General features: G+C 43.2%; 1 protein-coding gene across 1 annotated transcript in view; it reads left to right on the top strand.

Annotated features, from left to right (window-relative positions):
* The window catches only part of COL11A1 (collagen type XI alpha 1 chain), a 141,768-nt gene that overhangs the window by 11,619 nt on the left and 114,873 nt on the right, over positions 1-15,276 (top strand). Inside the window, exons 2-3 of the mRNA XM_008147090.3 lie at positions 11,759-11,926; positions 13,939-14,152. Coding sequence (XP_008145312.2) covers positions 11,759-11,926; positions 13,939-14,152 — 382 coding nt within the window. The remainder of the gene's footprint in view (positions 1-11,758; positions 11,927-13,938; positions 14,153-15,276) is intronic.

Below are 15,276 nucleotides of genomic sequence, written 5' to 3'. Positions count from 1 at the left end.
AACGGACGTGAGGAGATCAACTGTGGTCTAGATGGTGCTTTTCCAAAAGCCCCTCCTCTCCTGGCAGCTGATGGAATACATGTCAATGCGCACCGCTCTCTTCAACGTTACTGTCACACGGTGGGGTTGGACATATAACTCTGTTTTATAATAAGTATTTTCCTAACGTTGGCCACTTAGAAATCAGAAACGCCATTACTTTTCAAATAAAACGTTGTCCGAGTTGGGATATTATTTCTACTTTCAACGTACACTTCCTATAAGCGTTTATGATAAGAGACAGTTCAGGATGGAGGCTGCTCAGTAACCATGGAAATCAAAGGACGCTCTTCGGCGTGCTGCACTGGGCGCCGTGACTACGTAGAAGGCAGGAGGCCAGTCCATCCTCCGGGATGTCTGCTCCTAGGGGAGCGCCGAGGCTAGCGGAGTGGGCAGGGGCCATATGACACAAGACCAGTGGATAGACATTTTGGAATCACGTGATTAATTAAAAACCACAGCGGGGTGTTGCTAAGTTGGCAGGGTGGGTGCCATCCCAGGTGATTCCGGTTGATTGCGCCCATGTACCCTCTAATAAGCCAGGCGGGGGCCAGGCTGCCTTTTCTGGGACAGCCGACCCACGGTAAAGCCGACTCTCTGACAGTTAGCACGCGTAAGTCACACTTGATGGCCCTCAGAGACCTGAAAAAAATATGAATGAATAACCCTCCTATTTTGTGGGGGACTGTGTTACCCGAACGTGTGGACACATTGATGAAATCTGTTAGAAGCCAAGAGAGAGCCCAGCATTGTTTAACCTTGTTCTTGGTGTAACCCAAATGATAGCATATTTAAGATCAGAAATTGTGAACAGTCCTTCTTGTCTCTGAGGATTGATACAGTGACCCACGATCTCTATGTTGGTTATTTGAGAGAACAAAAAATATTTATTATACACAGTTTTAAGTCATAATGATTTATTTCAGGGAAAGAATAAAGTTTTACAATAACCATGTCATTAAGCTAATCATAGCTTTCAATAACATTGACAGACTGTCCACGCCCTTAGTTTTATTTCTACCCCAGGTCTTCCCTTGAACCTCAGGCTCATATACTCACTTCCCCGCCTATCCAGCCATTTCCAAAGGCATTTAGGAAGGCGTCTCAAAATCAGCCTGCCGGAAACCGAACTGCAGAACTGCCCCCTGAAACCTGCTCCTCTTGCCGCCTTCCCCTTCTCAGCTGATGGCAATAACTCAGTCGTGATGTTTGACCTAAAACACCTGAGGCAGCTCAGACTCCTTTTCTGTCCTCCACACCCAGCCCGTCGGCAGCTCCTGTTCGCCATGTTCAGAACATCCACACCCTCACCCAGTGCTCGATCTCTCCGTCCAAGATAACACCGTTCGACACACAGAAGATTGCAATGGCTTCCCGTCTGCTCTCTGATTCCACTTTGGTGCTCCCATAGTCCATTCTCAGCACAGAGCCATAGTGGGGTCTGGAAAATCAGCTGGTTCATGTTACTCCCATCGCCTCAACTCCCAGTGGTTTTCCATCTCAGCTGGAATAAAATCCCAACACCTCGACCCCACAGGATCTATCCAGTCGGCCTTCAACATGCGCTCGCCCTTGTTTCTCTGACCTCATCCCTTCTTTTGTTCCCTTTGCTGGAGACATACTTGTCTCCTTGCATTTCCTCCAACATCTGGGCCTACGCCTGTCTCAGGTTCCTTTTGCTTAGAATGCCTTTCAGTGAAAACAGCAGGGCGGCCCAGCCAGTGTGCCTCAGTGGTTGAGCGGTCGGTCCATGAACCAGGAGGTCACAGCTCTGTTCTGGATCAGGGCACATGCCTGGTTCCAGGCTTGATCCCCAGTAGGGGGCGCACAGGAGGCAGCAAATCAATGATTCTCTTTAATCGCTGATGTTTTTCTCTCTCTCCCTCTTCCTCTCTCTGAAATCAATAAAAGCTTATCTAAAAGTAAAACAAAACAAAATAAAAAACCAACAACAGCAGGCGCCTCTGAGGCCTTTCTAGACTGTGCTCAAACATCCTCTTCCTATTGGAGGCTCAATTATCTTTCTTATTTGATATCCATTCCTCTGCAACCCTTCCTGTACTCATTCACTGATTTATTTTTCTCCTTTGTGCCAATCAAATATTTGTCATCTATAAAAAGTAATGTCCTATTTAAATTTATATAAAATGTGGAATGAGATAATTTTGGAGTACAAACATTGCCTTAAATTATTTGGGCAGCTTGTAGGCCATATTTATTATCCAAACGACTCCCCCGGCTTTTCATTTCATTTTACATATTTAGTCATAGTCAACATGGCCGCCTAGTTCCACATGATACATAAGCCACTCTGCTTGTGTGACGGGCGCCACGCACACAGGCTCAGTTGTTTTGCGGTTCTAGTCGCGTCGATGTGGGCCTGGGGTTGGTACTTGGTCTCCGGGTGTAGCAGAGCGGGGGTGGGTGTTACCTAGGAACAGGTGGGAGGTACGCCGAGCCGGAGGCGGAGAAAGCAATGGCAGATGAGATGCTGTCAGGGAAGTGAACACGCTGGTAAAGCACATCCATGTGCCGCTCTGGTCGTGCTGAAGCTCCGGCCCTGGGTTTTGTGGTTTTCTCCCAACCTCTGGGTATCTCCGCGTTAGAAAAAATTCTCAACAAAATGGGCGGTGACTGCAATTGATGTTGATGGGATTCACACTCCATTAATTCCGCTTCAGATCACAGGCTGGGGCAAGAGTGGGTTTACAGCCCTGGCTGGTGTGGCTCAGTGAGTTGGGCATTGTCCCGTGCACCTAAAGGTCCCAGGTTTGATTCCCAGTCAGGGCACATGCCAGGGTTTCAGGCTCAACTCCCAGTAGGGGGCGTGTAGGAGGCAGCCTGTTGATGATGTTCCTCTTTCTTCCTCTCCTTTCCTCTCTCTAAAATCAATAAAAACATATTTTTTAAAAGTAGGTTTACAGGTGTATGTGTAACACAGAGCTTATTCTTGTATTGTTATGGATTTTCATATTTCCCATACGAACAACTGTAAACCTACTTTTGCCACACGCTGTATTTCACTATGTATATTTTTCCCCATGACCTTCCCAGTTTTGAATTTCACTATGTAACTATTTTTTTTTAAAAAATGGCATTTTCATGGAGTTGTACATTTACATTTAATCATTTTTCTGAAATGCTAGTTCCAATAGGTTTGTTAGGTGCTTGGTTTGATTAAATTAATCATAAAATTGCTAAAACTCCAGGATTCTGCTTCATATTGTCTTTGTCCAAGTCATTCTCAATTTGATGCTATTCTTTTTTTGAATATCAAAAACTCATTTTTTTTTCAAGATGCCCATTAAAAGCTTGAGCCTTGGGATGCTTATATTTATTATATTCATATTGTTTTCTGTAGGAAATATATTCTCTAAACATAGGCTTAAAATGGAAAAAGCATTTAAATTTGTTACAGAACCCCTTTGGGGAAAATAAACTCTAAACACTGGCCATTAATGTAAACTGTACAACTCTACTCTTATATGCTTACAGTTTGCTAATGTTTCCCAGCAGTTTATTTCTCTCATTTTGCACTTTTTTTTTTAACTACAAGATTAGATTACAGAAGACACACAAAAAGTCTGGTAAATTTTTTTTTCTGCTAAAAAAATTTCTTTGGGACATAGGAAATGTACATGATTTCCATGGATATTATTTGTGCCATATGGTCATTGAAAGATGAACTTCCATACGTTCTAAATATGAATTCAGGTCAATATGTTTTATCTCTTAATACTCCGTGTAGGCTGATAATACAAGGCTGGTATGCCTTGTGTTTGAAATAAATAAAGAAATAGTACCAAAGGAAAGATACTAAGATAATTGGTTTTTTAAAACTTTTTAATACATAGCTCATATCAGGGTTACTGTGTTAAGGCAACAGTTATATTAATGTCTATGCAATGCCAAGACAAATTATATAAAAGGGGAAATGCTAAGGATGTCAGTGTATTAATGTCAAGGGTGGTATTGGAGAGTGAGCATGAAAACACAGATTTGAGACTCATTGGCTTGTTTAAGCTGTTACAGTTCCAGGAGGCCTCCTGGGGTTGTACATACCTAGGGTGACATAAGAACACGCTGGGAGCCCTGGCTGCTGTGGCTCAGTTGGGTGGGCGTCGTCCCATGCACCAAAAGGTTGCTGGTTCGATTCTCTTCGGGCACATGCCTAGTTTTGGGCTCAATCCCCAGTAGGGGTCACACTGATCGATGTTACATTCTCACATTGATGTTTCTCTCTTTCTCTCTCCCTCTCTCTAAAAATCAATTAAAAAAACACATACCCTAGTCGGTTTGGCTCAGTGGATAGAGCGTCGGCCCATAAACTGAAGGGTCCCAGGTTCGATTCCGGTCAAGGGCATGTACCTTGGTTACTGGCACATCCCCAGTAGGAGGTGTGCAGGAGGCAGCTGATCGATATTTCTCTCTCATCGATGTTTCTAACTCTCTATCCTTCTCCCTTCCTCTCTGTAAAAAAATCAATAAAATCTATATTTTTTTTTTAAAAAAGAGCATGCTGGGAGGTTGCTCAGCGTCACAGTTTTCATGGATGACATGTAATGGACCTTCCCAGGAGAGAAAACGGTCCTGTCCTCTCCTCCAAGGGGAAGAGGGTCCCAGGGCCTGCAGGGGGAGGCAGAACAGGAATGAGGGAACGGTACCTCCAGGTGGCGCTCACTGGGACTGGCAGAGATGTTCCAAAGGGTGACATTGTGAAGAGACAATGCCTTTAGATGTTACTTTATTGCATGCTTACTAGGTGTCAGAGGTTACAGTGCCTTATGTCATTTAATTCTCCAAATGAGGTTAAGCTGAAGAAGCCAAGTCTTAGTGGGGTAAGTGTCTCACCCAGTGTCATGCTGACAATAGATGCTGGGCTTGCGCTGGACGCCGGAAGTTCCAGCCACAGACACTGAGCTCTTAATAGTCTGGCCTTGGAGAATCCTGGGGAATTTGCTTTGGGGAATCCTGTGTTTTCCTCTTTATTAAGAGCCGTTGTGATTTTGAAATATAGAGGGTATTGGTGGTAGTTAACCTAGAGTAACTAGTCTCTTCTCGCTCATGTTTGATCAGCCCTGCACCTACTACCACACAAACACAGAGGCGCTCCTGGCTGTCCACACTTCGGGGCAGCAAAGCACTTCAGGCCTGTGTGTGTGTGTGTGTGTGTGTGTGTGTGTGTGTGTGTGTGTAACTCTGTGTTTCATCTTATTTTTATTTCTCTCCATGATGCGCTTCATATGTGGCCTGTGGTGTGAGGTGCAAGACGCGGGCAAGTGACTCCCTAGAAAGTACGTACGTTAGAAAGGCCTCTTTGGACCTGTGTTCTTGCCACCCCTGAATCAAAGGGGAGCAGCTACACTTGGGAAGCTCGTCAAGGTGCTGTTTGTGACGGTCACTTCCAGGCCTTCCTCCTCAGCCTGGTGGGAAGGAAGCTTCAGGTCTGAAGCAGGACGTAGCTGCTGGTTTGCTCGTTCATTCACTCATTCATTCATTCATATATCACCATTGATTATTATACTATGTGTCCGTTGCTATGTTGGTTATGAATACTATAGTGAATGACAATAGTGCAGAGATTTGCTGTCAGAGGGTTACAATCATCGAGGGAGACAAACATTATAAATTATGAATTACAAGTTCAGGAGCTTAGAGATTGAGAGAGACAGAGAGGGGAGAGAGAGAGAGAGAGAGAGAGAGAGAGAGAGAGAGAGAGAGAGGGAAAGGGAGAGAGAGAGGAAATTTTAGGTGGTATAAGTATGAAACAGGGCAACATGACCATAACTTAGACATACACTGTGCCTGAGAACATACAGCGTAGAGTGGAAATGAGATAATTAAGCAAGCCAACCAAGTAGAGTGCGGAGTTACCCAAGGGGAATATAGGGTATTATATAACCCAGCCTGGGAGGGAGAAGTAATGATTTCCTGAAGGGAGTCAGGCTTGGGTTGAGATCGGAAGGTTGGTCAAGTCTGAATGCACCAGCTTTCATCCCTGGCTACCCACTCGACTTGTCTGGGAAACTTGAAAAACATACAAAAACATACACATGAATGTCTGGTCCCCGCCCCAGTCATTGTAGTCATTAGTTTGCATGTAGCACCCGGGCATCCACGACTTCAAAGTCCTCCAGGGGATTCAGATGACAGTTAGGGCTGAGAAATCAGCCAGCCCTCCTTAGCCAATGGAGGAAGGATTGAAAATACCCCCGGAAAGGAATGATAAGAATATCTGAAGCTGGGAGATGGTTATTATGGCAGGAGCATAATATTTGGGGTCGGGGAAATGAGCAGGAGGGAGAGTAGACATCTCATTGGAGTGTGTGGCTAAGAATACTCGCGGAAGAGATGTGAGTTTTCTCAAGAGCAGCCATGGGTCCCGCAGGGAGAGTTTGGGCTCCTAAGTATATTGAGTGTTGATGTCACATCCGGCAGCCATGACCACTTCATGTCCTTGAACTCCGTGCTGCCATTTTTTGATGGTTCTATTGCCCTCCTCTCCATTGATGAACCCTACTCGTCCTTCAGGACTCAGCTCACGAGGGCCAGATGGTAGATAGTTTAACTTCTGCGGGCCACATGGTCTCTGTCACAGCCACACAGCTCTCTCCTAGTTGGAAGGCAGCGATGGACAGCCTATGAATAAATGGCTGTGGCTTTCTACAATAAAAACCTTTATTTGTGGATGCTGACATCTAAACCTCATACAATTTTCATGTGTCGCAAAATAGTATGCTTCCTTGAATTGTTTTCAACCATATAAAAATGTAAAGCCACTCCTATCTCGTGTACCAGACAGCAGGGCGGTCTTCGCCCACAGGAGTCCTCCCAGCCGCTGTTCTGAGGCACCACTACAAATGCCAACTGACAAACATTCTTTTAGCTAAATGCTTCTATTGTTCTTTTACAGATGTGCAGGCTGAGGCACAAGGCCCTTCAGTCATGTGTCCAAGTCGCACAGATGCTCAATGCCAGATTTCACATGCAAGGCATGCGCATACACCTGCTAGTCAGAGGGCTGCTTTGAAGGGATTCACACAGCGGCTGACATGCAGCACAGAGTTTTGCCAGCTCACTCCAGCTGTGGTATGCAGATGAATAAGAAAACCCAGGAGCCCTCGCCCATGTGGCTCAGTGGATAGAGCTTTGGCCTGCGGACAAAGGGTCTCGGGATCGATTCTGGTGAAGGGCATGTACCTTGGTTGCAGGCTCCTCCCTGCCCCTGGCTCTGGTCAGGGCGAGAGCAGTAGGCAGCCAATGGATGTGTTTGTCTCACATGCATATTTCTCTCTGTCTTTCCCTCTCTCTTCCACTCTCCCTAAAAATCAATGGAAAAATATCCTCGGGTGAGGATTAACGACAACAACAAAGAAAACCAGGGAAAACAGTTAAATGGCTATTGTAGTACCACACAGGGCTCTGAGGTCCCATCTCCCATAGAATAAGCAGTGAAAATATACCATAGAAGCCAGGAAAAAGGTTTCGAACAAAATGCTCTTCTGATCGGATCCATCTGATAAGCGAATCATGACTTGCGCCATCTCTATTGGCAGCATAGAAACAATTAAAGTATTTAGGGCATTTAGGATTTGCCTTGACTATGGAAATTTCACTTCTTGTAGAAATACTGAGTTCACTTAAAACAAATGTCTACTTTTAATCTTTAAACAGTTGTAGTTTAGGTAATAAAAAATGAAGAATAGTTTCCCTGTTTGTGCTCACACGCGTATATAAAATCTTAGACCAGTGGTTCTCAACCTTTCTAATGCCACGACCCTTTAAAACAGTTCCTCATGTTGTGGTGACCCCCAACCATAAAATTATTTTCGTTGCTACTTCATAACTGTAATTTTGCTACTGTTATGAATCGTAATGTAAATATCTGTGGTTCTCAACCTTTCTAAAATCTATGTTTTTCGATGGTCTTAGGCGACCCTGCTAGTGGGTCGCTACCTACAGGTTGAGAACCGCTGCTGTAGAGCCTAAGACCATCGGAAAACACAGATACTAGAAAAGTTGAGAACCACTGCCTTAGACCCATATTGTAAAAATTTGTTAAATGCTATGATGATGAGATCGAATAAAAGGCAGATTTGAAAGCGGCTTAATTTATTATTGATTTTACTTGAAAGGAAAAACAAAAACTTTAAGACTTGGTTAACTGAGCTACATTTTGGTGACTTTAGAGAAATAACCCAGTTGGCATCTCTGTTAGATGTCCCTATGTGTTAACTGTTTTTTGCAGAACTTCATACTGTGTGTCTCTACAAAGAACCCTGTAAGGAGGAAAAATAGAGCCCCTGATTGAGTCCTGCAAAGGGAGTGTGTTTCCATCCCATTGTGTTGGCAGTAGGCAGGGATCAGAGCGAGACCCTGCCCCGGAGAGGGTCACCCCCTGAAAAGATAGTTGGGGAGAAGGAACGTTGTGGTTCATTTTCTGTCTTGTTTACCTACATACAGTTGGGACCTTGACCATGGGGCTGCCGCCTTTTCTTCTCAGAAGAATGACAGCCTTTATGGCTGTGTCCACGTCTCCCCCGGAGTCTTTCAGGTCTTCAGATGTACTTTTCCTAATGGCTTCTGAGCAAGGAGATAAGATAAAATAAACAGATACGGTGCTGTGGCTTTCAGAAGCAGTCTCCTCCAGGGTAAACCTACACCTGCAGCAAGCACCGAGTTTAGCCTAAAGCCAATGTAAACGTCAGGCGTCAGAGACCGGCCTCCAGATAATTCTAGTGTATGATATTTACGGTTTCCGTTTCGTTATGCAGCGTGTCTATTTCTGGGGTACAGCCACGAGGACGGGGGAATGGGAAAAGCCTAGATTTGATATTTGCTTTCTGATTCCCAGTTCCTTCCTCTGCACAGTGGGGCTAAGAACAGAGCCCCGCATGGCTTGTAGGGTTACAGCCTGAGATAAATTCAGCCCAGTGATGGGCACATACTAGACTCTCTGGACATGGCGGTATTATAGTTATGGTGGTCTGAGTTCTGTCGTCGCAGAAAAGTAAGGATGCTCAGTTGTCCTATTGGCCTAAAATCTCGGCCACCACCAGCAGGGCTATCGTAAAAAATGTTCTTCACTGCTATTATTGTTCTCTACGAATTCCAAGGCCGAGCTAAAAAGTATCAGATTTGATAGAGTTAATGATCCCTTGGAAACGCCTGATTTCCATAGGGAAAAGGTGTTTTTAAAAATATTTGAGACACTGTGTATGTACTCTCCTGGATTGTATGTTGATGTTCGTTCAGAAGCTTGATGGAATAAGTATACGTCTTTATTATGAAAAGAAAGTACATTAGTTATACCATCAAAGGCAAAGTACATAAAGCTCATTCACAGGTTTGAACACAGCGAAGTCAATACCGCCCAGAATTTAATTAACTGAGGACATGACCAGGCACGCACTGCTCACAGGCATGCCATCGTTCATGGGGAGATTCTAGAACAGACTGGCCGTTACTGTAAGAAATATGAATGGGAATGGGAATTTTCAAAGAACACCATGGTAGCAGTCACCCTGTCTGTTCTGAGTGTGATAAATTGTGGTGATGATATCTTCTGACTCTAAAGCAAACCCCAATTTCATTCTCATTAAGTCCTCCCAGAAATAGCGAATATATGTTTTGAAATCGGATGGCGATGCCATTTTTTTAACTAACAACTGAAAGTTTTCAAAGCAATAATAATTGGTTCTCACTCCCAACCAGGACTGATTTCTTTCCCGTCTGAACAAAACAGGGCTTTGCAAAAATCTACTTCAATGGAGATACTGCCTCCTACTTACTTACTAGGCATAAACAGAGTCTTTTTCATTAGAATCTAAATACGTGCAGTAAAGAGTATGTCTCAGACTCACTGATACACTGGCTGGCACATGGCCTTCTCTGAAATTTATAATTTTTGAATAAAAATAGAGAGCCAATAGAATGTAAGCATATTGAGTAATTAATACGATTCTGAAGCCTGGTTTTATCACGACGCTTACAGCTCATAATGGCTGGTTTTACTTGCTCAGTGAATTAAATGAGACTTGGTGGTGGATCAGGAAATTGGAAGGTCTAAAAATATTCATTTGTCCTTTTATGCCTGGCTTACTTAGTAGAGTGCTGTGTTTTGTAGGTTCATCTATGTTGTAGCATGTATCAGAACTTCATTCCTTCTATGGCTGACTCATGTTCTAGCGCATGAATATACCACATTCTGTTCACATATTGATCTAAACTTGGGTTATTTCCACGTTTTGACTATTGTGAATAGTGTAGCAATGAACATTGACATACAGGTATCTGTTTGAGTCCCAGCTTTCAACATTTTGGGTATATCTCTCAGAGTGGAATTGCTTGGACTTATGGTACTTCTATGTTTAGTGTTTTGAGGAATATTTTATGATTCCATTTAATGTGAAATATTTGAAATAGGCAAATTCATACAGACAGAAAGTGGAGTAGAGGTCACCAGTGGCTTGGAGGAGGCGGAAATGGGGAGTTATTGCTTAATGGATCTAGAGTTTCTGTCTGGGGTGCTGAAAGTTTTGGAAATAGTGATGATGGTTGCACAGCAACGTGAATATAACCATGCTACTCAATTGTACACTTTAAAGTGGCTAAAGTGGCAACTTTGATGGTATATATAATCATGACATATATAAATGAATAGTATAGTATACCAAAACCAGAGAATCGGACACTTAAAATTGCCTGGTATGCGAATTATATTCCAATACAGCTGTTTACAGCATCATGTTTATCTGAAGGGGAAATTTAAAGTTCCAAACTTATTTTCTACTGATCACCTCATGGCAGCAGGGGGCAGCTGGGATGAACTGGATTTGGAAAATTTATGCTTCTGCTAACTAATAGGCCTGACCCTGCACCCTGAGACTACATAAAAGGGGGAAGGGCAGGATTACTCACCTCCAGGGACTTTAAATATCGAAGCATGAAGCAATGTCTGTGCAGTTACTCTGGCAAATGCAGGTGGTGAAAGTCAGCAAATTACACATCCATACATTCAGGCAGGCACACAACACACAGATGCACGCATACCCACGCAAGTGTAGGCTTCTCTAATGTACTTTGCGAATATCTAATATCACAAAGCACGCAAAACAAGGGCATTACGTTCTGTTACTATTCTTTTACTATCTTATCTTTGTGCCGACAACATGACTTAGTAACTGCTCATTGGCAGCATTTATGCATAACATTTATTCTGAGTTTGAATCTTCAGAATCACCTTTGTTTAGATTATGAAGAGTTGAATGGTAAATCTGTTAGAAGTTAATGGAACATTACAGATGCTAGCTTTCACTTTAATGCCAAACAATGCAATTATTTAGAATAATGAAAGATTTTATAAATTGAAGTTGTGGTGCATCAGAATGTCTGCACATTCATATACAAGTCATATTAAATTCTAAATCTATATACACACATGCATAAATATTTATAGAAAAGTAAATACTCTGCTTTGCTCTGGCATCGTTTGGTTCCTGCTAGAGATCTTTTGTATTTGGGAATGTTTTGGTTTAGACTTTACCTGCTGCTCCACTCCTCAGCTCCCCACCCAAATGTTAGGGAAACAGGACAGGTGACACACAGATTTTGTACGTGGAACTGCAAACGATTTCCTCTGTTAAAAAAAAAAATACTCATTTTTATATTCGATTGTTTTGTTCGATTACATTTTTCTTATTTTTAACTTATTTTTCAGCTGCTCCAGTTGATGTACTAAAAGCTCTAGATTTTCACAATTCTCCAGAGGGAATATCAAAAACAACGGGCTTTTGCACAAACAGAAAGAATTCGAAAGGGTCGGATACTGCTTACAGAGTTTCAAAGCAGGCTCAGCTCAGCGCCCCGACAAAACAGCTCTTTTCAGGTACGTTCGCTGCATTACTATGGCTACCACTATGTAACTTCTCACTACTTCTTTTTATTCTACTTTATAATGCACGGTTATGGTGGGGAACATGTCATTTTTATATATCAGACAGCAAATAGATGGTGGTCACCAAGGCAACAAGGAAAAGAATGATTTTAAACACATACTTTTATTGATTTCAGAGAGGAAGGGAGAAGGAGAGAGAGAGAAACATCAATGATGAGAGAAAAAAAAATCATTGATCGGCTGCCTCCTGCACGCCCCCTACTGGGGATCGAGCCCACAATCAGGGCATGTGCCCTGACGGAATCAAACTGTGACCTCCTGGTTCATAGGCTGACACTCAACTGCTTGAACCACGCCAGCTGGACTAATAATGATTTAGTTATTGCCAATTTTAACTCAGCACATTCACAGAAGATACACTTAGGAGAAAACCTAATAAAGCTCTTTTATTTCAAGATGACAAAACTTGAAGACAACATTCTGTGTAGCTCACTTTTGCATAGAATCAGGCAGAATTTACTTATTGGGGAGAACGGAGCAACTTCACCTCTCATGCCTACCCATGAACAATTTCACCTACTAGGTGGTTTCAGTTCTGTTGTTGAACTACATTCATAGGGAATTCTCTCTGACATAGATAGTTGTGAACAGTTTTGAAAAGTTTTGTTTTTTTAAATTTTTTCTTGTACAAACATTTTCTTCCTGACACACATATATATTTTTTCCAAGAAAAACGATTTTAAATATAATGTTACATGAATTTTGAAGAGTGTTAATTAGCATCTTCTAGGGAGAGACTAAAGTGGGTTGCCTAGGTTAGATTGACATTAAATCCTGATTTTTTTAGATAACTATATTTTCTTTTTTAACCATAATCTTTAAGGTTATTGCTCTATTTTAAATTGGAAAATAACTTTATAATCAACAGCTTTGACTCATTAGTTAGAAAGTGACAGTATTCAAAGGTACTGCTGTACAGATTGGATGATTAAATTGTTGTAATTTTTTAACTCTGATATAAATACGTTATTTCCTAAAATCCCCCTTCCTCTCTCTGTGTAGACTTTATTTCATATACATTGTCTTTGCTTAACTGTGTGAAATATATTTATGCTGTTCATTTAACTAATACCCTCATTGACTAAATGCTTTCTAAGCACGGATACAGATCTCCCCCCGGGCGGGGTATTAGGGAAATGATGGTGGGGGAGGGGAGAAGGAGACAGACAGTCTGCCCTCTTGAATTTACCATCAAATTGGCCAAGTGTCTCACAGTCCTGATTTATAATGACGTAAGCTTTTTTTTTTATTAGTGGAACTGCGCTGTGTGATAGGAAAAACTGATCAGAGACTCTGGCTTTCAAAAGGACGGCTGAAAGAATATATTTACACCGTGTTGGTATCCTGCCTCTTTAGAGAGATGATGGATGGCCTCCGACGAGGCCAAGGCAGCAAATACGAGCCTGGCACCAAACGTGGGACTTGAGTGCTTTAAAAGTGCCCACGCCCGCTGTGCTTGACGCTGTACTTGGCATCATGGTCTTGCTTCCTAACTTTTTATTTAATTTTATTTCATTGCTGTGCTTTAAGTGAGTGGCTTTAAACTTGATATAGCTTAGACAACTGTTGCAGAAAAAGCTTAGTAGAGATTCTTCTCTATTTGTTGTAAATGTTTCAAATTGATTTGAGAGAGAGAGAGAGAGAAAGGAAGAGAGAGAGGAAAAAGCATGGATTTGTTGATCTACTTGTTTATGCATTCATTGGCCGATTCCCGTATGTGCCCTGACCAGGGGTTGAACCCACAACCTTGGTGTATCGGGACGATGCTCTAACCAGCTGAACTACCTGGCCACGGTCCCCTCTGTTTGCTTTTAAGCCTGTGTTGTTATCACTGAGTGAACTTAGGTGACTTCCTAAGGCCACACAGAAAGCTCACAAATAACAGGGTGATCCAGGAGCAATTTGGAAATTCGGAATCTGACCCTTTGGCCTTTTCTTCTCAGGAGGAACTTTCCCAGAAGATTTTTCAATATTATTTACAGTAAAACCCAAAAAAGGCATTCAGTCTTTCCTCTTATCTATCTACAATGAGCACGGCATTCAGCAAATCGGCGTTGAGGTCGGGAGGTCGCCCGTCTTCCTGTTTGAAGACCACCTGGGGAAGCCGGCCCCCGAGGACTACCCCCTGTTCCGCACGGTCAACATCGCCGATGGGAAGTAAGTGCTCCGTCGCCCGGTGTCTCAGCCCAAAGCTGTTCTTTGGCTCGACTAGTCCAGCAAGTGTTTAAACGCAGGACACAGCTTTCTACAGCCCAGCGAGAGGGACAGGGAGACCACGCTAGCATGTCCAGCCTGGCATAGTGTACAGTCTGGGCAGACAAATAATGAACAATAAAAAATGACTAATAAGCCCTGGCTGGTTTGGCTCAGTGGATAGAGCATCAGCCTGTGGACTGAAGGGTCCCAGGTTCGATTCCAGTCAAGGGCACATGCCCGGGTTGCCGGCTCGATCCCCAGTAGGAGGGCATGCAGGAGGCAGCTGATCAATGAGTCTCTCTCATCATAGATGTTTCTATCTCTCTCCCTCTCCTTTCCTCTCTGAAATAAATAAAAATATATATTTTTAAAAGTGACTAATAAATAGTATGTCAGGTGGTGATACCTGGGAGAGAGAAATGAGCAGGGGAGAATTTAGGGAATGGGGGGAGAGGTGCACTTTTAAGAAGTGGGCTCAGGCAAAACCTCACTAGGACAGAGACTTGTGAAGGAGATGGGGCAAGGCACGCTGAGGATCGAAAGGCTGCTATTCCAGGAGGAGGGGGAGCAGATCCAGGGGTGGCCGGGTGGTCCAAGCAAGGTCCAGGGTGGCAGCCTGCCAGGAGCAGAGCCGGACCGTGGGGATGGACGGCCACGTGGGCCCAGATGCTCTAGCACGTTGCTGTGCTGTCAGCACTTTGCGCTCTATTCTGAGTGAGACAGGAAGCCACTGTAGGCTTTCTGAGCAGAGCGATGGTCTCCTTACCATGTGCCAGTCAGATGAAGACGGAGGAACATTGGAAGGAAGCCTTACGTAATACTTGGCATGCGCTACATACTTTCCTAAACACTTCATACACAGTTGATCTTCACAGCTCTTGGAAGAAAGTGATGGTAATACCCCATTTCACAGATAAGGCAACAGAGAGGTTAGGTCCCTTGCACGAGATCATATATTTGGAAAGTAGCAGAGACAGGCCATAGTTGTAGCCAATGGCTGACATAAGGGCAGGCTCTCCAATAATACACCATTCTTCCGGAAATCATGCTGAATTCTGAATTCTGTGCCATCAACATTGTCTCTC

The sequence above is a fragment of the Eptesicus fuscus genome, chromosome 22 (genome assembly GCF_027574615.1).
Source record: "Eptesicus fuscus isolate TK198812 chromosome 22, DD_ASM_mEF_20220401, whole genome shotgun sequence".
Taxonomy (NCBI): Eukaryota; Metazoa; Chordata; class Mammalia; order Chiroptera; family Vespertilionidae; genus Eptesicus; species Eptesicus fuscus.
Note: the sequence above shows the minus strand (reverse complement) of the source record. Positions and strands in the feature narration are given on the sequence as shown.